The following is a 25,435-nucleotide window of genomic DNA, read 5'->3' as shown; positions in this document are numbered from 1 at the left end:
ATCCTGCTGCTTCTTTATTGACCGAGAGCATCAACGGACCTCTCTCAGCCAATGAATGCAACTCTGTGGATGGAAAAGGGGTTAAACACCTTATGTGCAGTGTTTCATAGCAAAACAGTGGACATACAGCTTGCAGCCACCATAACCTCTTAAAATCACTGAAGTGGTCATGGTGTTTGGAGTAAGCCTTTGATGGCCAGAATTACGCAACACACTCTCACGTACATTACAAAGCACACCCAGAGTCTTAGGGGGTGTCAATTTGTTTATTTTCTTGGACAATATAGTCTTCTAGATTGTGCCCACGATGTGTCCAGTTACTGTGTCCTTGGTTAGTATCCACCTTTAAGTTAATTTGCGGTCTGTAATATTGTAATATTGAGTTTGTTTGTTTTTAAATATATATATATTTATATATTTTATTGTGCGCAGGTCGTCCAGCTGGAAGAGCTGCTGGCCGTACGGCATTCTGTGTTCATTGTGGGCAATGCCGGTACTGGAAAATCTCAGGTGCTCAAATCTCTGAACAAAACCTACCAGATCATGAAGAGGCGGCCTGTTTGGACCGACCTTAATCCCAAAGCAGTCACCAATGATGAACTTTTTGGCATCATTAACCCAGCCACAAGAGAATGGAAAGATGGTAAGTGACACCTGCGCAACCCTTCTTGCCTGCAGTCTCTTTTAGATATCCATTCGGCTGGTAAAGTGTCATAACCAACAGAGTCCACAGGAGCTTCATTGCCAGAGATTAACGCTTAGCACAGTGCAATAAGTATTACCGGTACATTATTCCTCTGTAAAACTATTTAGCCCTTACAGGTTTGAACGGGCACTTTATATTTGTCAGGCCCCAAGAAACTGTGTACAATAAACGGTTAACTGTCTTAATGCCTTTCCCAGGCCGATGGTTCATCGACAATGGGGAGGTGTTTGGCTGAATTTATTTTAGTATATAATGTATTGAAGAATAGGTCACTGAGCTAAACTTACAATGGAAAAATGTCACCACGCTAATGCCATCACTTGGATCCCTGTCAAAAAAAAGAGGGTGAGAAATAATCTATATCATCAAGTCTTTCTCTGATTATTAGTTTTGCTCTAAGTAATGACTCATCTGCTCCATTCTTCGGTACTCTGTGTAAACCTGGTATCTGATTCCCCTTTGCACAAAACCGATGGCCATACATAATGAAATGGAGAAAGGTGACAGAGAGTAGGTTGGACTCTGTATTAAGATGCTTTGTTCGTCTGCAGGGCTTTTTTCCTCAATCATGCGTGAACTGGCAAACGTTACACATGATGGACCCAAGTGGATTGTCCTTGATGGAGATATTGATCCAATGTGGATTGAGTCCCTGAACACGGTCATGGATGATAATAAGGTAAACAGTGGCTGATTTGCTCAAAGTATTTATCTTTTTCAGATACACAGTAGCCAAGGTCAGGTTTTTGTATTACCTGTAAAAAGTAAACCGTCTCAAACTAGTTAGATGGAAGAAAAACATAAAACAAAACAGAGGCAATTTTTCTATGCCTGTACATATCCAGAATTTTTGCCTTCCACGTGACTTTGCTGATTGTTGTCTTTTTTTTTTTTTTTTTAGGTCCTTACATTAGCCAGTAATGAGCGTATCCCACTGAACCCAACTATGCGTCTGGTGTTTGAAATCAGTCATTTGCGAACTGCAACTCCAGCTACAGTATCCAGAGCGGGTAAATATCGACATGTAACCAGGATCTTATTTAGCTTCTTTAACCGGCACTAAAATGACAAATCCTTTGAAGTGACCTAATCATAACATCTCATAATCATCCTTTTGGAAGGAGGCCAGAGATGATTGATGGCAAATTATTCCTTGATTACCAGAGAGGTTGTTAATGAATATTATTATTTTATTTTTTTTAACCATTTGAGAATCCAAAAGATATGCAAGATAGTCGCCTACATCAACACATCATGACTGGGACCATCATCCCAATGAGAATGGTGAAAAATACAAAGACTTAAAACCATCTCATTCTCACCAGATCCCAACAGAAACCCATCATAATCTTCCCCACTCTGTTGCTGACACCCACCTACTGGCTGTTGAGGGCTACTTCAGTCTGCCTTAATGACTACTTTTTTTTTGTGTATTGTTGAATCATAATTCTAAAGGTGGAGACATCTCCATGGAAACCAGTTAGATGTTCCTGCTAGTTGCTTCACTTTTTGAACTTTGTCCCAATATTTTTTCATACAAAATAATCACCAGCTGTATTCTTGGTTGCACCTTTAACATTCGTGTCCGGGTCTATTTTGACATGTATATGTCTCTTCAGGGATTCTCTACATCAATCCAGCAGATCTGGGATGGAATCCACCGGTAACCAGTTGGATTGACAAGAGGGAGGTCCAATCAGAAAAGGCCAATCTGACAATCCTGTTTGACAAATACCTTCCCCTGTGTCTGGACACTCTCAGATCCAGGTAATATCATTGCACACTGACGATTTCACTCCCCACCCACAAGGGTCAGGTGGGTGTCGAATACCAGGTAATCCAATAATGTAGGGTAGGCAAATTGAAGTGACCACCATGGTAAGCACAGTACATCTGAGCAAAGAGGGCTAAGAGACAGGCGGCTATACAGGGCCGGACTGGGAATGAAAAGCAGCCCTGAAAAAAAATTCCATACCAGCCCCGTAATGCATCGCGCCAGCATAGTGCGCAGATATGGAAGCGGGAAAAAAACTGAAAACTAGCACTCAAACATGAAAGAAATCGTTTGTGCATGGAGGGGTGCTGTGTGCGTGAAGGGGTGCTGTGTGCGTGAAGGGGTGCTGTGTGCGTGAAGGGGTGCTGTGTGCGTGAAGGGGTGCTTTTTATGTGTGGAGGGGTTCTGCGTGCATGAAGGAGTTCTGTGTGCGTGAAGGTGTGAAGGTGTTCTGTGTGTGGGGGGGGGTTCTGTGTGTGTGGAGGGGTGCTGTTGGTGGGGGGGAGGAGTATAGTGTGTGTATGGGGGGGGTTATAGCATTGATATATTTATATAAAAAAAAACTTTTTTTAATCCCCTCCCCCTTTACCTTTGGTCAGGGCCCAGGGGAGAGGGGGGACTTTTCAATCCCTGGTGGTCCAGTGGTGGTGCGTGCTGTTCAGCCTGCAGCTCCTCTGGCTGCAGGCTGACTTCGCTCTTCTCCCGCGAGAACGGCAGGCAGGTCGGAGCGTTGCCATGGTAACGCACGGCAACGCTCCAACCTGCCTGCTCGCGGGAGGAGCGTTCTCGCTTGCAGGTTCCTGTCAGACCGGGTAGGGGAACAGAAGCTCCCCTACCCAGTGGCAAACACATGACCTATGGGGCCCCGGTGCGAAAATTGATCCCTGCCCCCCCCCCCCCCGCACGCTTACTCTGCGCAGGCCGGGGCCGCAACACATGGCGGCGGGCACCTGGTCGCAGGGGTTGCGACCCCTGCGACCGCGGTATGTACACCAGTGCATGCAGATGCACACACACTTAACCCCTTAAGGACCAAACTTCTGTAATAAAAGGGAATCCTGACATGTCCTTAAGGGGTTAAAGGACCACTACAGACACCCAGATCACATCAGCTCAATGAAGTGGTATGGGTGTCAGGCAGGGCCGGATTAAGAGCCCAGTGGGCCTGGTGCTGACAATTATGATGGGCCTATTTACAGAATCTTATCTACCAAAAACACTAAAACAGTCATACCTCCCAAGCGTCATGTATCTGATGGAGATGGTGTTGGAGGGAAACTCATAGGATGCAGCTATAAGAAAACACATACTCTATGCTAATCTCTCTCTAATTTATGCTTTCATCTTTCAAGTAAATCCATACCCCCTAACAGCAGTGTCCAGTGAAGCAGGAAGTCAATGGGCAGGGTAAAAGGGTGGGCCACTGGTGCGAATCACGTAACCAGACCTGCCAAAAGGGGAGAACATGCCCAAAAAGGGGGCATGTCTGTCCAAAGAATTTGAAGGACAGCCTGGCATGAATGCATGTCAGGCTGCCCGCCAATCCTGCAGGCTGGCCAACTAAGGGCATACTATGCAGGCAGCATTCTGAGCTTGACATAAATGCGTCTAATGATGCGCTCACTCCATGCTTTCTAAGGACTGTCCCCTAGCACTCGCTGGTCCACTTGTCTCCTTATCTTCTTACTAGCAGGCAGAAGTTCCTGGTATATAGTCTGGGACAGAGAAAAGGTGTATGTAGTGAGTGTAGAAGAAAGGAGGGGACATACCACAGTGTTAGAGAGACCAACAGCATTACCTAAACTTATTTTATTGTCAGCCAGTCCACACAGGTTTTGTTCCCATACATCCCTCTTAAGCTTCCAAACATAAAGGGACACTATAGTCACCAGAACAACTACAGCTTATTGTATTTGTTCTGGTAAATAGAATCATTCCATTCAGGCCTTTTGCAGTAAACACTGTCTTTTCAGAGAAAATAACTCCACTGGCCACTCCTTAGATGGCTGCTAGAGGTGCTTCCTGTGGCAGTACTGCCTAGTGTGCAGCACTGCCATTCAGTGTCTCCACCCTCTGCATGCAGACACTGAACTTTCCTCATAGAGATGCATTGATTCAATTTATCTTTATGAGGAGATGCTGATTGGCCAGGGCTATGTTGGACTTGTGCTGGCTCTGCCCCTGATCTGCCTAGTTAACAGTCTCAGCCAATCCTATGGGCAAGTATTGTAATTTGCTCAGACCACCACTTCTGATGATGTCAGCAGACAGTCAGTTCAGAGGCAGAGCCAGCAGCTGCAGACTTGAATACAAGTTATATTTTACTATACTTAGGGAAGCAAGAAGGGGCCAGGGTGGTGGTTTTAACATAATGGGGTCAGAAATACATGATTGTGTTCCTGACCCTGTAGTGCTCCTTTAAGCAAGAGTATGTGAAGAGTGGTTAGGGTTGCCACCTTTCTTGGGAAAAAAATACCAGCCTTAATCATTTGTATAATCACAAGGAGTGACATCAGAGAAAATTCTGTAAAATCACCAACAAACTACTCACAGTTTGATTCTGCTGTATAGATGGATTGCTCCCAATGTCTCCCTGCCTCCCAGTGTCTCAGTCTCGCAAGTCACCCAGTGTCCCTATGTTTCAGTGTCAGTGTCCCCATGTCGCCCAGTCCCCTAGTCTCCCAGTGTCTCAGTGTCCCCATTTCTCCCAGTGTCACAATGTCTCAGTGTGTCCCCATGTCACTAGGATACTGGGGACACAGTGAGACCTGGGGACACAGAGACATGGGGACACTGAGAGACCCGGGAACACACAGACATGGGGACACTGGGAGACATGGGGACACTGAGACATTTAGGGAAACTGGGAGAAATGGGGACACTGAGACACTAGGGACATAGACACTGAGCCATGGGGCCACTGAAACATTTGGGGACACTAAGACACTAGGGACACAGAGACATGGGAACACAGACACTGGGAGACAAGGGGACACTGGGAGACTAGGGGACACTGGCTGGGAGACAGACACTTGAGGACACTGAGAGACATGGGGACACTGAAACATTTGGAGACACTAAGACACTAGGGACACAGAGACATGGGAACACAGACACTGGGAGACAAGGGGACACTGGGAGACTAGGGGACACTGGCTGGGAGACAGATACTTGGGACACTGGGAGATATGGGGACAGTTGTGGACATAGACATGGGGACACAGACATGGGGACACTGGGACACATGAGGACACTAGGCACACTGAGAGACATGGGACACAGACACTGGGAGACTTGGGGACACTGAGACACTAGGGACACTGGCTGGGGGACATGGGGACACTGGGAGAAATGGGGACATAGTGTCTCCGTGTCCAAATTTCTCAGTGTATCCCAATGTCCCTATGTCTCACAGCGTCCCCATGTGTCTCAGCATCCCCATGTGTCCCCAGTGTCCCCTAGTGTCTCAGCATCCCCATGTGTCCCCAGTGTCCCCTAGTGTCTCAGTGTCCCCATGTTTTCCAGTGTCCCCAAGTGTCTGTGTTCCCAGGTCTCCCAGTGTCTGTGTCCCCATATGTCCTAGTGTCTCGGTGTCCCCTAGTGTCTCAGTGTCCCCATGTGTCCCCTAGTGTCTCAGTGTCCCCATGTGTCCCTACTATCTTTCCCCCCATCCCTCACTTAGAGCTGTTGTCTGGACTCTGTGCTGTGTTGCTGCTCCCTCATGGATCAGTGAGTAGTAGAGAGAGGCAGGGATATGCTGTAACTTCCCATACCTGCCTCTCTCACACACAGTGACCCCTACTGGCCGGTGCTGGTATTGCAGAGTAATCTCCATTTATTCTGAGAAAAATACCTGCATTTGTATTGCTGGTATTACTGCAATACCGACACGGCCAGACAGCCTCAAATACCGGCTGTGCCAGTAAAATACCAGACAGGTGGCAAACCTAAGAGCAGTGTGTAAAAAAAAAAAAAAAAATTTTTTTTTTTTTTAAAATGGGCCTATTCCATGGGCCTGGGCCTGGAGCTGCAGCTCCATCAGCCCCTATGTTAATCCGGCCCTGGTGTCAGGTCCCTCTAGTTTTAACCCTGCAGCTAAAAGCATAGTAGTTCACTGAGGGTTAATCCAGCCTCTAGCGGCTGTCTCACTGACAGCCGCTACAGGACCACTACAGACACCCAGATCACATCAGCTCAATGAAGTGGTATGGGTGTCAGGTCCCTCTAGTTTTAACCCTGCAGCTAAAAGCATAGCAGTTCACTGAGGGTTAATCCAGCCTCTAGCGGCTGTCTCACTGACAGCCGCTAGAGGAGCTTCCGCGATTCTAAGACACTGAACGTCCATAGGAAAGCATTGAGTAATGCTTTCCTATGGGCGGTTTGAATGCGCGCACGGCTCTTGCCGTGCATGCGCATTCGGAGCTGAGCGGCGGAGGGATCCCCAGCGCCAAGGGAGTCCGGCGCTGGAGAAAGGTAAGTGCTGAAGACACACACACACTCTCACGAACAGACGCATACACACTAGCTAACAGACACACACATTTACTGACAGAGACACACTCAGCGACAGACATACATACACACTCACTTACAAAACATACACTCTCACTGACAAACACACACTCACTAACAGACATCAAACAGACTCACTAACACTCACTAGCAGACACACACTCACTGACACTAACACTAACACTCATAGTAACACTCACACTCACAGTAACACTAACACACACACTAACACTCACAGTAACACTAACACACTAACACTCACAGTAACACACACACACACACTAACATTCAGAGAAACACTCACACACACACACACTAACACTCACAGTAACACTGACAGTAACACGAACTCACAGTAACACTCACAGTAACACGAACTCACAGTAACACTCACAGTAACACGAACACACACTAACACTCACAGTAACACTAACACACACTAACACTCACAGTAACACTAACACACACACACACACACTAACACTCACAGTAACACTAACACTCACAGTAACACTAACACACTAACACTCACAGTAACACTAACACACTAACACTCACAGTAACACACACACACACTAACATTCAGAGTAACACTAACACACACACACACACACTAACACTCACAGTAACACGAACTCACAGTAACACTCACAGTAACACGAACTCACAGTAACACTCACAGTAACACGAACTCACAGTAACACTCACAGTAACACGAACACACACTAACACTCACTGTAACACGAACTCACAGTAACACGAACACACACTAACACTCACTGTAACACTAACACACACTAACACTCACAGTAACACTAACACACACTAACACTCACAGTAACACTAACACACACACACTAACACTCACAGTAACACTAACACTCACAGTAACACTAACACTCACAGTAACACTAACACACACACTAACACTCACAGTAAGACTAACACACTAACACTCACAGTAACACTAACACACTAAAACTCACAGTAACACACACACGCACAAACATTCAGAGTAACACTAACACACACACACTAACACTCACAGTAACACTCACAGTAACACGAACTCACAGTAACACGAACTCACAGTAACACTCACAGTAACACGAACACACACTAACACTCACAGTAACACTAACACTCACAGTAACACTAACACTCACAGTAACACTAACACTCACAGTAACACTAACACTCACAGTAACACTAACACTCACACTAACACTCACAGTAACACTAACACTCACAGTAACACTAACACTCACACTAACACTCACAGTAACACTAACACACACACTCACAGTAACACTAACACACACACTCACAGTAACACTAACACACACACACACACACACACACACACACACTAACACTCACAGTAACACTAACACACACACACACACTAACACTCACAGTAACACTAACACTCACAGTAACACTAACACTCACACTAACACTCACAGTAACACTAACACACAAACACTCACAGTAACACTAACACACACACACACACTAACACTCACAGTAACACTAACACACACACACACACTAACACATTTTTTTTTAATTTAAACCCCTCAGCCTCCTTACCTTTTGGAGTGCTGAGGGGATTCCCTGGGGTCCAGTGGTGCTGCTGGGCTCCAGGGGGGCCGGTCACCCGGCGGGCAGGCAGGCTGGCCGGTGCGCGAGGGAGCACTCTCCCCTGAGTGCTTCCTCTTCAGCTCCCTCGCGCGCCGCGTACTGATACCGGCGCCGGAAAATTACGTCATCTTCCGGCTCCGGTATCATTGCGGTGCGCGAGTGAGCTGAAGAGGAAGCACTCAGGGGAGAGTGCTCCCTCGCGCACCGGCCAGCCTGCCTGCCCGCCGGGTTTAAGCAGGGCCAGCCTCGGGGGGCCCCCCAGGAGAAGAGGCTGGCCCCCAAGGAGAAGAGGCTGGCCCAGTGCCACTGCCCCTACCCGGTCTGCCAGCCCGGCCACGCTACATTCTGTGACCGGCAGGAGGGGAGCGCATCCCCTCCTGCCGGTCACCCTGTAATTGCGGCCCGGGCTGGTGCACACTAGGCGGCCGCGCACCGGCCACCTAGTGTGCCGGCCCACCGGGAAATTTCCCGGTGTCCCGGTGGGCCAGTCCGGCCCTGCGGCTATATATGCTTTTGTACCAACCCTTACCCCTTTAATAGAGTGCTTTCCCGGTGCGTGCTTATGAAGGATGGATGTTGCAGAGACCCTGCTCACCCACCACACCAAACTGAGCAAGCGAGTTTGCAGGCCGCGAGGAGATCACCACCACCCCAATGCTGAAGCAGGGAAGTCACTACCAATTCTCAGCATCTACTTTGTTGGGCCAAATCCCTTCCAAGAGAATATAATTCATTAGACAAAGCAATCTTCTTCCATTGCTCTGCCGTCTAGTTCTGATGCTCACATCCCCATTGAAAGTGCTTTCGGCTATGGATAGGGCATCATCATGGGAACTCCGACCAGTTCCGACCAGGAACTATGCAGCTCCATACAGAGCAAACTACAATGTACTGTTTGTTCTGGCTCCTTTCCATCATGGCCAGCATTAAGTGTTTCATAACATTGAGCTACAGTAGCTCTTCTGTGTGATTGGACCAGGCGGGCTTGCATTCGCTCCCCACGTACATCAATGAGCCTTGGGCATCTATGGCCCCCACCTGTCAGTGGTTTTAATGTTGTAGCTGATCAGTGTACATTTTTCTGTCTGATTTGATAGACCTCTGAAAGGTGGAAACACTGCTGCCTGCGAGTTCCATAATAAACCTGTGAAACTGGTGGAGTTTGCCGGAGCAGTTTACACATTTGCATATCTCCCATGATGACTTGTTAATCAGCGTTTGCTCCACTGGCTACCCATAAACATACCTCCATTATCCTGTAAAGACCAATGTCTGCCAAATAATACAAAAGGCATGATTGCACAGTAGAGTCATATAATTTAGAGCAACATTTTGAAATACCCATTTAGGTCGCCATTTTTCATACTATACCAATCTGTACTAGAGGTGATTATCTGTAGAACTTTCTTATCTGCTGTCTAGTCTCCTCCTGTTTGCAGAGATTTCCGACGCGGCACCCTATGTGTGTCCTCTAATCTTTGACCTTGGCCTCCGTCCTACTCCTGGTCCATGCACAGTCATGGCTTCATTGGCTCCTTTGCCTAATCTCTCCTTTACCCACCCTCATTTGGATCACTCTCCTGCCTGTCAGCAAATGGCCTCTTAGCATTCCGATGGAATTGATACTGTTCCATTAGCGGAGTATTTGCATCTATCATATCATATGCGACCTTTTCAGTGATCATCAACAGGCCCGCTGCTTGAATGGAAGCTGGTTTGGAGAATCGACTGCTCTCTGTTCAAGTAAACTAGCCTCTTATTAATGGAGTGGGGTACGACCCTGAAGGAGTAAGTGTCATTCTTAAAGGGAATACATTAGCGCTAGTCTTGTAGCTCTGTAGAAGGAAAAATCTCCTGCCAGTAGGTCATTTCCAGTTATACCGTTAACCCATTTCTTTCCTGAGGACACACAAGTTGTCATTGTCTCAGCCTAGCACAGACTCTCCTTTAAAATCCTTGTATAATCTCTCAATGGCATTGTGTGTGTGTGTGTGTGTGTTTAAACTTGCCTTTCAAGCTCAGAGAGTAGCAGTTGATAGTCATGTGCAATTTATATACAATGTATAGCTCAAATACAGAGGCTGTGGCCAGTCACTGGTGTTGGTCACATGTTTTTTTTTTATCTACAGTTGTTGCAATATCTGCTAAACTGTAATATCTACAGCTGCTGCGGTTATGGCAAACCGGGGTACCTCGCTTTATTAAAATCAATGATGCTAGAGTGCATTTTAGCAAGAATCCCTTTTAAATGGGTAACTCTGATTTCCTTAACACAAAGCCTATTTCACTTGTTTAAACGGACTATCTAGACAGGTGCTAACACCTGTTTATTTAGAGGGACACTATAGTTGCCAAAAAACAACTTAATGAAGCAGCTTTTGGTGTATAGATCATGCCACTGCAGTCCAACTGCCCAATTTACTGCCATTTAGGAGTTAAATCGCTTTTGTTTCTGTCCATGACACAGCCTGCATGGAAAAAAATGATTACATTTTCAATCAGATGTTCACTTACTTTAGAACTATTTATCTCCCGCTCTGTAAATTAAACTTTAATCACAAAGGAAGCTCCTGCAGGGTCTAAGAGGCTACTAGCAGAGCAGGAGATAAGAAATTCTAAATAAGACAGACTATGCAATACAAGAACCTCAAATATCTTTACAGGAAGTGTTTAGGAAGGCTGTGCAAGTCACAAGGCAGGGAGGCAAGGCAGGGAGGTGTGACTAGGGCTGAATGAACAAAGTGACTTAACTCCTAAATGGCAGAGGATTGAGCAGTGAGGCTGCAGGGGCATGATCTATACACCAAAACTACTTCATTAAGCTAAAGTTGTTTTGGGGACTATAGTGTCTCTTTTATTTTCTACATGACTGAGTTGTCTTACATGCAAGTTGTTCTTGAATTGAGACGGATTATTGTTTTGAACTAGCATTGAGTTCGTTTTGAATCATCGCTGACTTTTCAAATTCATGATGTGAAGTTTCCACCGTTTATAATTTAACGCCCACGCTTACATTACTGATGTACATGTCAGTTCTTTCACTTCAGTGGGTCCAAGTCTTATGAGCTACATGAACCAGTGTCCTATGGGAAACGTGACAAGTACAATATTTAATAATTTAATATTTATTTCTAAGACTTGAATTACTTAGTTAAATACTTTCTTGTTTTTTCGTTTTTCATACAAAATTCTCTTTCTTCCAAAGAAAAGCCTATAAACCATTTTATATAATAGTCACATAAAATAATATTTTGACGCTTGCTTTTTTTATTGTTTTTTTTTTGTGTGTGTGTGAAAGGGTCGGGTTTGTTGTGTATCAATAAATAAGACGTTTTGTATCTCTCCTTGTTTATCCAGATAACAAACTTTTAGATTCTAGTGGGTATTGGGTAACCAATCTCTCTTTGCATAATGAGTCTTATGTAAGATGCAAGATGAATTTTTCATCATAAATTGATTTTAGGAGCCTCTTTATTCTGTGTATTTATGTCCCAACTTTTTTTCCTTCTACAGCTGTCCAAAAACACTTTGTGATAAAGTTATGGTGATCATTAAATACTACCCTTTTAGACCTTTTTTTTTTTTTGCTAAGAATTTCTATTTAGTATTGTAATTTCTGTTTGTTTGTAAGTAGTTTTTATTGTTTTCAATAAAATATAATAAAATAAAAGTTAGTTGTAAAACAAATCCATAGGGAAGAGGAGGCGGTAGGAGGCTACACTTGGTATTAAGGAGTGTTATGCGATTCTTCAACTTTACCTGATATAAGTATGGCACGAGTGTCTGGCCCCTAATATGATAAAATAAGTGCGGCCCCAGGAGAGTTGGTCGATGATTTTCTGTGCAAACAAGGGCCTCCCCTCCTGTGCATCACACCTATCCCAAGTACTGATTGCACCTTTCACATTGCTAACTAGGACATGGATGGCCAAATATGTGCCGAGCGAAAAACTCTTAAAACAACTGATATCCATAAACGGGAACTATGGGAAAAAATGGCACAGACGCAATTATCTCCTAATCACGCAAAGTTAAAGGCCAGGGAGAGGTGGGATGCACTCCTACAAATGCACTTTGAAAAAAGCATAAATATCAGTCTAGAGATGGCACATACAGGGTAGAACATTGTTACAATCTGCCAAATGCTCTTAGGTTGAGATAGCATGTAATGTGATGATTTTTGTTAAGTATTACATTTAAAAAAAACAAAACTCTGAAATCGCAATAATGTGTAATAAAATATATATTCGTGCATGAATAAATGAACATCTTTAAATTTGTTCTCTGTCTGCTGATCAGATTTAAGAAGATCATCCCAATCCCTGAACAAAGTATGGTGCAAATGCTGTGTTACCTCCTGGAGTGTCTGCTCACCAAAGAAAACACCCCTCCAGATTGTCCCAAGGAATTGTATGAGCTCTACTTCGTATTCGCAGCAGTGTGGGCGTTTGGAGGAGCCATGTTTCAGGACCAGGTACGATATTATGAACATTGTTAAATAATGGATAGGGTCTTAGCGACTATCACCTTCATTGCATAGGTTAATGCCTGTACCAAAAGTTTAGAACAAAATCCCTGATTTTTGGGAACCTTACACGGCCGTGCCTGCTTTAACTAGACCATAGCGGTGGGAATCTGTACTCATTGAGAAAGTTTTGTCTTGACAAAAGCTGTGTTTATCAACCGTCTAAAAACAAGCAAAATAAAAAGCAAAGGGCACTTAAATAGCCACTAAAAAATCAGGACTCTACTACAATGGGAGTCAATGTCATGTCATAGGCATAGTCAATGTCATAGGCAATGCTAGGGTGGGGTGCTTTGGGGGTGGGGGTAAAGGGATATTAGTGGTTTATTTATTATTCTTAATTTAACAGCTGGCAGCTGCCTAGTATAAAAATAAATAAAAATTCTTGTTTAGTTTTCCTTCAGGCTACTTAGAGGAAGGAGGTTGTGCTCGCCTGGTGACTGTCAGGAAGGGGTATTGGGGAATAGATCTTTTATGCACCCCCCTATATTAATTGAGTATCGTGGCAGGATAACTTTGAATACCCAGCTGTGCAGCATGTGCTTATTTCTGAGAATAATTTTGTTGAGCTTCAAGAGATATTGGCAACATTCTCTCCTTGAGTAGAGAGGAGGAAATATAACCTAAAAGTTGAGGATATGTCATGACCTATCCCCACCTCTCTTTTAGTGTAGGGGTCATCAAGTTTTTCTTTGCGCTTAAAGGTACACTCCACTGCCCATAAAATAACACTAGTAGATATAGTTCTAATGAAAACTTGCATGTATTTAATTATGCATTTTTTCCATTGGGGAAATTTCTAAAAACAGCTTGTCTGCTGCCTTTGCAAACCCTCCCCTTTTATCCCCACCCAGACTTTCTGTGCCTGTCCAATCATAGACTTCCCAATGCAGCTCAATGAGAAGTATTTGGAAGGCAGGTGCTCTGGGCAATTGCTGCCTCTTGAGTTTAGTTCCACTGAGCTAAACAAACCAGGAAGTAACAGGACTGATAGCCTGATTGACAGCCAGGGGGCTGTAACTAGGTTAATTTCTAAAAGTGTAAATTTCTAATGAAATCTGCGTTTTTAGCAAAATGAACTTTTGACACAAACAGCTTTTCAGTAAACTAAAGTGCTTTAGGGGTCCGGAGTGTACCTTAAAGCCCCAGGTGTTTCTTGAACCTAGCAATGCACCTGGCCGGAGTGTTCCTTAATGCATGGTTACATCTGACATGTGTTATAGTGTACACGTGTATTGGTTGTGTTACTGATTTCGCTATGTTAATCGATTGTGACAGTATTTATTTGTCATTCATTTGCTAAATTGATTAAGAAGGAATTGTTAGTGATGGTGACTGTTGCATGCAAGGGGGAGGTATTCTTCAGTTTTGCGGACGCGCTAACAATTTGAACTTTTTGGGAGTATTGGGGAAATGTTAGAAAAGTGTTGCTATAACCCATGAAGTCCCTCTTGGTGCTGAATCGGAAATGTATCTGATGGTTCAGCTAATACTTTAATAAATATTATTTGTAAAGATAGTGATTGCTTAAAGGGGACATCTGGGCACCATAACAACTTAATTGGGATGATTACAAAGGTTTAACCCCAAAGTCTTCTCTCTAGTGCTGTTTAGCACTGCCCCTATCCTTCCACTTCTCTGATCTTCAAACTGGAAGCCTTGGACTGACGCTCTCAGCCAACCAGTAGTTCCCCACTCATAAAAACGGCTCAAGAAAAATACCTTTTGTTTCTCAAGTTGTTTTGTGGATGGGGAGCTACTGATTGCCTCTGGTGTATGGAGAATTCCTTTACTGGATAATGTTAGAAGTGCTTTTAAAAATCTAATAGAATGGCGAGATGGTGATAACTGTATTTTTGTTAACAATTAATAGGCAGCTGTTAATTTGCCAATAATTATCAAAGATACAATGTAATAAACCCCTAGGCTAGCTATAATTCTGGCTGAGTTAATAAAGTGGATGTTTTATATCCCAAGTTATGTCCTTATTAATTGGGAACTAAAATCTGCTAACTGAACTCCCAACCATTGCTAAATGATTCTTTTGTCCTGGCTCACGGTATAAAAACCCAAGAATTACCTTGAAGCGTTACTATGCGACCTATTCATTAAACAGGGACTTGTTGAAAACTGACAAATGAATTGTACATTTTAGATCAAAATAGCTCAGATGGAACAAAAACTATGGTGGCCAAAAAAAAAAGGAAAGCTGGGAAAATGACTGTATATTTCCAGTTTAGGTTTAAAATCCACGGTTTCCCTGTCAACTTTTACCATTCCTGGAATAGAAAATAAAATTGTTGATCGCTCAGATTAGTAAATGTCACATTGATAGTTTGTGAGGATTAGAAATATAATGTGATTTTGTTTTGTTTTTTTATAACATCAAAACCTGTAAATATTCTCCATTCCTGAATTACATGCTTTATGTTCGGTTTTGAGTGACACATTTTCTAATCCCAAATTCAGAGGATCACTCCTTCCATGCATGTCAATGAGCCTCTTGTTGTTTCCTTGCAACGCGAAGTTGAGAAATGTTTTGTCACATTCTAAATAATAATTATTACTCTCTGCCTCCAGATGTACTATCAATAATTTGCCTTTTTATTTGTACATTTGTATATTTGACTGCTCATTTTTTTACCATTTATGAAAGGTTACAGAGAACAATAAACCGTGATAAATAGCAGAGGAGCAGGTTTATGAGATGATAACGTTAAATTATGATCAGCATTGATAGACGCTAGGAGGGATTGTCAGGAACGGGCTCTGTTACAGATTGGTATTTCCTAGCTCTTGATTTGAGTTGGTCTGATGGATCAGCATTAACGATGACGTATTTATGAGTTAAACCAGTATTAATTTAAAAGAACAGTAGTAGAAACCTGGAATAGCCTTCCAGTGGAAGCAGTAAAGGCTAATAGTGACACAGGAAGGGTAGTAGATACCTGCAATGGACTTGCAGTGGAAGCAGTATAGACTAACAATGATATAGAAAGAGTAGTATGTAACGGAGCTCCCTGTACCCCATCTAGGTACCTCCGCCAAGGTAGAAGCCGCAGCACTTCTGCCCACAGTCTCAGTTGCTTGACTGGGGTCCTGGAATCGCTCCCTCCTGGAGCCAAATAGGGAATTTGCTTTAGACATCCCCAGGCACTGGACGACACTCCGTCCTGGGAGCTCTAGTCCTTACAAGGACTTTCCCCGTTGAATCCACTACACTGGAACAGTGATTAAAGAATAACCCTTTCCCCTCCCAGTGACCAGACAACACATAGTTCTGATAGTACAAGCTGGACTACGTTTATTGACAGCCACAACTGGCCTTATATGTAGGTCCACATGAGAGTAGACTACAGTAAAAACAAACACACAGTTACCTTGGCCCTCAGGTCCAGGACACTCCCATACAAAACAAGATCATCCCTCCCATGTGCCTGGGAGATAATGGAGTCAAGCACTGCATTAAACTCAATTATCTACAATCACATAAAACACACATTTCCCAAACACCCCAAAAGTACCTAAAAATACATAAAACCCCATAAAACCCCGATCGGGGTGACCAACATATCCAAAAATCGGCCAAATCGGTTCAGGGGTTCAGGAATTTCCAGGAAGTCATAATTTGACCGACCACACGCATGGTCCCATGCTTAAAACAGATCGGTTTAGTTGGGTAGTTTAAAAAACGAACAAACTACCAAACATAGTCAATGTTCTTACCCTGGAGCTTGTTTCCCTTGTTTGTGGGAACGTTTCCACCGAACAATGGCTTTCTAAGTGTTGTAGAACCTAACACATCATGAAAGTCAAGCGGTGTTCGGGAGTTTCAGTGTCCAAAAATAGTTCCATGAACGCAATGACCAAACACCGCTGCCTGTGTTCATGCGAACAAGATGGTCGCCACCTCGTGGTGGTCCGTAGGAAATACAGCCACCCAGACGAACATTTAGAACACTGCAATGGTAATTGCTACAAAGTATCAATTAGGCTTAACAAGCTCCAGGGTGGTCTCTGGTTCGTGCGGCTCTTCAGTTCCCGAACCATATAGCCCAAATACACGAACGGAGACTTAAAAAAAAAAAAAAAAAGTTGACAATTTTTATTCAGTTTTCTTGGGTACAGAATAAAAGAGTGGGGAAGGAGGAATAAAATTGCACTTGTCAACCCGAGTAGTATATACCTCCTGCATTGCAATCACATTAATAACAGGTTGTTTGATTGTTTATCAGTAGCCAGGTACACATGTTATCATACTTAAAACTTTTGCTAGACTGTGCTAGGAAAGGGTGTGCAGTCCTGCTGCTAGTGTCACCCGGTCCCCAGGGCGGTCCGGTCTCGGTAGTCTACTGTTGTGTACATCTGCCTGGGGTTACTGATTTGTGCCAGTCTATGCCGCCATGTAAGGCTTGTGTCTGTGCAGAACTATGTACAGGTAGGTGGTTGCCGCTGCTCTGTTGTGTTGTGAAAGGGACTTGTTTAGTGAGTGGTGCGAATCGAGATGGAGGCATCATGGTTCCGGTAGTGGAGCCGTCTGCAGGTAGGGTGTGACTGTATGTACAGTACTCTCGGAGACCCTCGGAACATAGACGTTTATATTACATTTGACAGGGTCCATAGTCTGTGGGAAGGAGGCTGGCAAGCAGGAGCTTGTGACAAACTCACTTGGAAAGGGGAGTTTGTCACATAATATATAGTCAGGATAGCATTCTAACTAAAACAGTAATATTCTGCTAATGTCAATAAAGGACCAGTGTCACCCCTATGTGTCACGAAAGAGTTTATGGATTAAAGGGAAACTCCAGTGCCAGGAAAACAATCCATTTTCCTGGCACTGGAGGGTCCCTCTCCCTCCCACCCTCCAATCCCCGGTTACTGAAGGGGTGAAAACCCCTTCAGTCACTTACCTGAGGCAGCGACGATGTCCCTCGTTGCTGCCTCCTCCTCCGCGCCGCTCCTCCCTGTGATTCCGTCGGCCGGTGGGCGAGACTGATCCCGCCCACCGGCCGGCATTAGCGCTCCCCATAGGAAAGCATTGAAAACGAATTTCAATGCTTTCCTATGGGGATTTGAGCGACGCTGGAGGTCCTCACACAGCGTGAGGACGTCCAGCGACGCTCTAGCAAGGAGAATCCTTGCTACAAACCAGGAAGTGACCTCTAGTGGCTGTCTAGTAGACAGCCACTAGAGGTGGAGTTAACCCTGCAAGGTAATTATTGCAGTTTATAAAAAACTGCAATAATTACAGTTGCAGGGTTAAGAGTAGTGGGGGTTGGCACCCAGACCACTCCAATGGGCAGAAGTGGTCTGGGTGCCTGGAGTGTCCCTTTAATTGTTAGAACAGATTTCCTTATTCTTCATAAATTTGACATTGAATGCATCTGTAAGTGTAACTCTTATTCCCGACCTGTAAGACCGTTTTGTAGCCAATTGGCGATAGGCCCTCTGCTCTCTTATGCTTCTATTGTTCTAATTTAGAATGAAAAATTATATAGCAGAATGGAAAGAGGATTAACTATTGGTTTCTGTGCTGATTGACCCACATTTACATATTTGCCCCCCAAAATGCTTCTAACCCCATTAAAATCCATTAAGTTATATTTGTTTACAAGTTGCCCTGCTTAAGTCCCACCGATTTTCTGACATTCGCATTCAGCATTAAATACTGCAGATAAAAGGGGCTTCTTTTAGAAATATAGCTATTTATATAACTGCTTGGAACCATCAGTGAATCACCTTATCATTCAGAAACAAAGATAAATAAATATGGATAACAGCTTCTTTGATGAAAGGTTAAAGCTGTGCGTGGATCCTGCAGTGAGAAATGCTTACAGGGATGCTGTGTCCTAAACGTACACCGTGTTCTAGAACACTCCTGCCCTTTTCGAGCTGATTCTACAAGGCCCTAGCTAATCACGTTTTACGTCTGACTCGGATATAATCTTAAGGCGCCTTTATTAAAACTGCGCGGAGTTATATTACAGCCGCAAGATCATCGCATGCTTACGCTGTAGAAGAATTATGAAGATTACTGTAACTGACACCTAGTATTTTCTGTTCAGAAACTATTTTCATCCACTGCTGGTAGAACTCGGCAAAAGCAATATAGTTAATGGGATTACAGGCTCTGGAAGCACTGTTTTTATTTGATCATTAAAATTAGACTAATTTCGGACCAAAGCAGCAATCAATCAATTGAAAAATCACTGAAAATTATTTCACTTGCTCCATTTATCTCCTTTATTCAGTACTGCTTTGATGCCCCTTTTCCCCTGCTGAATGTTTTTTATTGACTTTTTTAAATGGCAGGGAACGGGTCCTGTCAATTGATTATGGTAATCTTCTTGTAGTCTAATGGGTGTTTTAAAAAAAATAAACAGGTTAAAAAAAAATCCAATTCTACATCTACACATACGTCTGTTTATTGGAATGCTCCCAACTCCGTAGGATAGTTTTGTGTTTTTTTTTTTTCCTTTAATATACTTTAATTTTTTATTTTGTCTGATTTGCCATTCCAAAATAAAAGGGTTCCGTATTGTTTTGGCATATGAAGAAATACTGCAACCAATCAGTGTCGTTTGGTTGATCAGACTTCCCAAAAATGCTACATTTATGGAGGGGCGGAGTGAGCTCTTGGCCTGCACAGTCGCAGGTCCTTGGAACACCGACATCGGGACAACAAACTGCACATACCGGGTCCCCACAGAGTGCATTAATCTGGTACAGACAAAGAGAGTGTGCTTGTGATGCGATGGGGAGAAAAAAAAACAAAAACATAGCGGCCGATCTCCCTGAATTTTCGGCCACCTCGGATGACAGCGCCCTTCATAATTCAGGCACTTTGGGGTATGAAGGTCCAGCCAAGCCCCCACAGCAGACTGCAGGTCCATCTCCCCTGATCACCATGGAGATACTCACCAACCTCATGTCAGACCTCTGCCAAATGCTGTCTGCTGAAATCTCCCAAGTCAGGGAGGACATAAGGGGATTCAGTGTACGCCTCACAACTGTGAAGGAAATCTGCTATACTCACACAGCTTCACAAGTTCACGTACTCCAGAATCAGGTCAGTGACCTTATATCGGCCCAAAACACCTTATCCAACCATATGGCCGTCTTGGAAGGCAAAGCGACGGTGGAAACGTAAATATTAGAGGTTCTGCAGAGGTCACTTCATCTAATGCTATTTACAGCCCTACTTCCTCCAAGGCAAGCCAAGGGAATGCATCTTGATGGCATGTTTCGCCTGCCCAAGCCACAGCAGACCAACAGTATACACATAAGTTACCTTTTAATTAATTTTCAAAATGGGCAAGACAAAACCACCTTCATGACAGCCACTAGGGGGAAAACTCCTTACCGATTTGAAAATATGGAACTCCTTTTTCTCAGATTTATCACGCATGACCCTGCAATGGAGGAAGTCTCTACGACCTATGACGTCAATCCTTACCACTAAAGGGGTTACATACAGATGGGGTTCACCACATCAACTAATAGTCCACCACCAGGACAAGGGACACAGATTGACAGACGCAGCGGAGATCGACACCGTACTTTCTACGCTAGGCCTAAGCCTCGTGCCTCCAACCACACCTACACCCACAACCACAACCTGGGACCCGGCTGTTGTAGTTCCATTTGTTCCGGCATCCAGGGGCGCTTCTGGGGCGGCAATCACCTGACTTATCTACCTATACGTTAATAGTTTTTATTTTATTTCCTCCTCTTAACTTTTGTTGGAACATATCGTACGGTTTAATGCAATGCCTGTGTTTTTGTTAATTCACATAATTGCTATACCCATAGCATAGCCATAGACTATGCCCATGAGGCCTAACACGACTAACACTGGGACTTTTCCCGGATAACATAGCTCTGATAATGCCACCTACCCCCCAGTTCCCACCCTGAAACCTAATATTGTAATCGCTCTTGAGGAGCTGTTACTCCATCTCACTTTTAGTTTTCTCCATGGCACTCTCAATTTCAATCTAATCCTCTGCTGTTACCGCTGTGCATTCTGCCCCTGCCCCGACAGCTGCAATACAGTTTCTAGCACGGCTGCAGCACAGAGAATTTTTTTTTTTTTTTTAAATGCGCGGTATTTACGCAATGCCTTATAACTGTTCCGCTATATCTTCTGAATGTTTGCAATCGCTATTGTGGCATTGCAAGCTTGTATGTACTACTATGCACTGCTAAATAATTTTATTTTTTTTAAATGCTACTTTTATGTCTTTTCAATGGAAAAATTAATTATCCCACATAAGGAAATAAAAAAATAAAATAAATGAAATTCACAAAGTTAAATACAAGTGCACAGGATAATAAACACCCATCACACCAACAATATTTACCCTTATTACTGTCATACATACATGTCCAGTGAATGTATTGAGTATGACAATGTTTCACCGTGAAACACATTTAGTCTTTATGCTATAGAGCAGGGGTTCCCAACCCAGTCCTCAAGTACCCCCAACCAGTCCAGGATTTAGGGATTACCCTGTTGTGTCTAAAGTGTTTTTGTTTTTGTTTTCTTTCTTCTAAAAACACAACCGGGCAATCCCTAAATCTTGAACTGGTTGGGGGTACTTGAGGAATGGGTTGGGAACGACTGCTATAGAGAATATAAAATAAAAATGTTAAGCATCTCAGATTATTTTGATATATTTTATAGTCATATCTAACATATCTATATATAACAAAACCGGTATTTGTTGTCCATTGAATTTGATTGAATCTTTTGGAAGGAGTGGTGATACAGTTTGCAGGATACTTCTATTTTGCCCCATTCAAAATGCACATGTCCAGAGCAAATGCTACAAACCTTTCAACAAGTAAGCAGGTATTTTTTTGCCTGAAATGCTTTTTCACTTACGTAGTTTTCCTGTAAATAATTGTTAAGACTTTTCTATGTAAGACCTCTTGAGTACTATTCTCCTTTATCTTAATACCAGACTTCTGTAGGTCTGGTCTTGATCAGCTAGACTAGATGTGAGCACATGGTGGGTGGGCATGTCCGCCTGGCACTTGACGCAATGTTTTCATCTGCGCCCTGGAGAATCCTTGGCATAAAAAAAAGCATTCTTAAAACAGTCATCTATTTCTTCCCAGCTCCATTTCCTCCCTGTGGATTGGCTTAAGGTCATTCATTTAAATTCTGCGCTTTAAGTTTTAATCTCTCGCCAAACCATTAAATCGATATTAAGAAGCTTGCAAATGTCAAGGCTTTTGTTGTAAAATGAAAAAGGTTAAAATCTGCTTTTGCAAATAAAATGACTCTAAGCCCTTTATCTCACTGACTGCTCTTTTTCCCCTTAAAGCGCGAGTTCTAAGATACATTTATATCCTTACACTTTTTTTGTCGAAACTTGATAGTCCCACGACTCTCGGGCACTCTCAGGGTTCAAATGCAGGCACTTGTTTAAGCTAGACTCTCATATTTAAATTGGACAGTCCACTTAAAAAAAACTATTGGAAAAATGTGAAGAATAACTGTAAATTAATAATTGTATACTCATCAGAGTTAATTTTGTGCATGGTGAAAATATTTGGTTTGGCTGAATTTGAATATAATAAAAAAAAAAAAAAAATCCCCATCAATCATTTCCTTTTTTCGTGCCACGGACAGAACTCTGAATTACTTAAATGTTTTTACATTATCCATTTCGGTTTTCTTCATGATTCGGTCGTGTAGCATTTCGGCATTATGGAATTCGGACGAACCACTGATTGCCTGACATCCGGACGAGTTCCGATTTCATTTGGAATTGAATTCACAAGTCTAGCCATCCAAAAGGACCAATTTAATAAAAAAGAAACCCAGAAAATAACGCTTCAACGTTTTCTGCTGCACGGTACATTTTCAGGATTTGAATTTGAAAAGTGCTTGTTTATCGTGCTGTTCATCAATCATATAATTGCTGTGCTTTTTGATGGGGTTCTTGTTCGATCATGTCATGTTCAGGGTTCTGATCGTTACTGGGCGGGAATAAAATAGTGCTCTTTATTCTGGCTCCTCTCTGGAGGCTCCCGACTTTGCTGTAGTTACAGATGCAGCCTCTGTGATTGTACCTATTGACATGATGGAAATTGACATTTGCAGAGACGTATGAATACAAATAAAGCCTTGCATAGAGTGGTTAAAGATTGAAGATGTACAGAAAACACTTTGGAACTCTTATTAAAATGCATAGTGTGGGTGGATAGAACGCCAGAAATAGTTAGATTTTTGTAAACTTTGAAATAACTTTTATTTCCTTGAAGCATACATTTTATATTTTAATGCAGACCAAACGCTTATAACCGGGAATGTGTATATTTATATATATTTTTCACCAATCGGTAGAGGTTGTCAGTAGGAGAATTATTAAGTAGGAGAGACGCTCATATTCTAAGTTATCTCTATAGGTGAATACATTTGGAAATCTTTCTATCAATTACATACCACTGTCTTTTCACTCAGTGAGATAATCCCGCTAACCAATCTGGTTGCCTGCATGTTCAAGGCAATGGAATATTTATTTTTATATTTTTTTAAATGTATATGACACTTTTACCATTTTACCTGTATTGTAAAAATATAATTTGCTTCTGTAAATGGCTCTTTAATGGAGCAGTTGAGGCACCATAACCACTACATGCCATCCAACCAGCTCTTGGACAAACCATTTTTAAAAAGGTCAGCAGACCCACTCAAGAAAAGAATAACCTAAAATATGGACGGAACGAATGTTGCTAATGCAGAGGTAGAACTTCTGCATTAGCCATATCTGAGCAGGGGGCCTTAAGGATTTAATTTTGGCCACATCATTTGAAACTATGTTGACCAAGAACTTGCAGATGATGCCTGGATCCTAATGGCACCACAACTTCTACATTGATATTCTCATGATGACCAGGCTACTACTAATTATGGAACTACTCTTTTTTTTTTCTTTTTTTTTTGGAATTTGTAACATGTAGAGAGTTCACAATGACCAAGCAGAGAATAACAGTGGAATTATTTGCCTCATTTCACGATGCAACGCATCTTGTTTCCCTTTCTTTAGTTGCCATCCCTGTCCCCTCAGAATTAAAAGCTCAAAGAATTACTCCAACACTTTTTTAAAAATTACTACTATTTAATTTAGCATGCCCTAATACTCCCACCTCTTCCCCCACCCCCTTAAAAAGCAGCAAATTCAATGTTAATCTTACCTGCAATCCAGCACCAAGTAAAGCTCCTGGCGCTCCTCCCCATGCCCCCCTTGCACAGTCCATCAGATGCTTCTCAAAGAGAAGCATTCAAGTGGACCTTTCTCACCGACTATAAGAGCATGTGCATGCACAAAGCACGCGAAGGGAGGGAGGGAGAAAGGGAGGAGGTGGACAGGTTTGTAAGGAGATTTGTTATGTGTATAAGAAAGCAAAACACAGATTACAAAATGGAGGGAGGGCTAGGAGGGACCGCACAGAGGGATGGAGTGAAGATCAAGGCCTGAAACGGAAAAAACTGACTATGTCTGTCATGAGCGCACTGTGCACACTGACAACAGATGTATTTATTTTTTGCACAGAATTGACACTATGCAGCCCGGAACTCTGCCTAAGTCAGTGTAACTTGCCCCCAGCCCAAAAGAACAGCTATTTCTGTATGTATAGCTTTTCAAGCAGACCGTGCTGCACATTCAAACTCCTACCAGCATGACCATTTCTTAAAGCAGAAGTGATCATGGGGGTTGAAGGAATTAGAGCAGGTTTCTCCAAACTCTGGCCCTCCAGATGTTGCTGAACTGCTCTTTGAATGAAATAGCCAGATAATCATGGGAGTTGTTGTTGTTCGGCAACAGCTGGAGGGCCAGAGTTTGGCGAATCCTGAAATAGAGCAATGTTTAAATATCTAGGATTTAAACATTACACAAATTATAAAGGTTTGGACTTATCTCCTGGTGGTGGAGGATGGTCTCTGGTTACAAACCAAAGCTTTTTTTTGGACACAGAGCCATCTTTTCCTATTTTCAAAAACTGCAACCTATTTTCCAATTATGGGGAGATTGTGTTGAACGGACAGCTCCCAGCTGTGTTGGTTTATCACTGCTTTGTATTAACTGACCACAAAGGAACAATTATTGTGACCTGTGATGACATTAGTAAATGTTTGAGACCGGTGGTCCATTGGGCATGTGCCAAGAATGCCGGAGCCTACTGTTAACATGTAGTTAAATATCTGATGTAAGATTGTAAGTACCCTAAAATATGTGTAGATCTGAATATAAAATTTTAC

General features: G+C 43.0%; 1 protein-coding gene across 1 annotated transcript in view; it reads left to right on the top strand.

The window, feature by feature from the left end:
- Positions 1–25,435, top strand: part of DNAH9 (dynein axonemal heavy chain 9) — a 169,762-nt gene that overhangs the window by 56,932 nt on the left and 87,395 nt on the right. The window contains exons 32-36 of the mRNA XM_063456071.1: positions 433–643; positions 1,258–1,385; positions 1,608–1,716; positions 2,326–2,473; positions 12,936–13,110. Coding sequence (XP_063312141.1) covers positions 433–643; positions 1,258–1,385; positions 1,608–1,716; positions 2,326–2,473; positions 12,936–13,110 — 771 coding nt within the window. The remainder of the gene's footprint in view (positions 1–432; positions 644–1,257; positions 1,386–1,607; positions 1,717–2,325; positions 2,474–12,935; positions 13,111–25,435) is intronic.

Source organism: Pelobates fuscus, chromosome 5 (assembly GCF_036172605.1).
Source record: "Pelobates fuscus isolate aPelFus1 chromosome 5, aPelFus1.pri, whole genome shotgun sequence".
NCBI classification, from domain to species: Eukaryota; Metazoa; Chordata; class Amphibia; order Anura; family Pelobatidae; genus Pelobates; species Pelobates fuscus.
The sequence above is the reverse complement of the archived record's forward strand: the minus strand, read 5'-3'. Positions and strand labels throughout refer to the sequence as shown.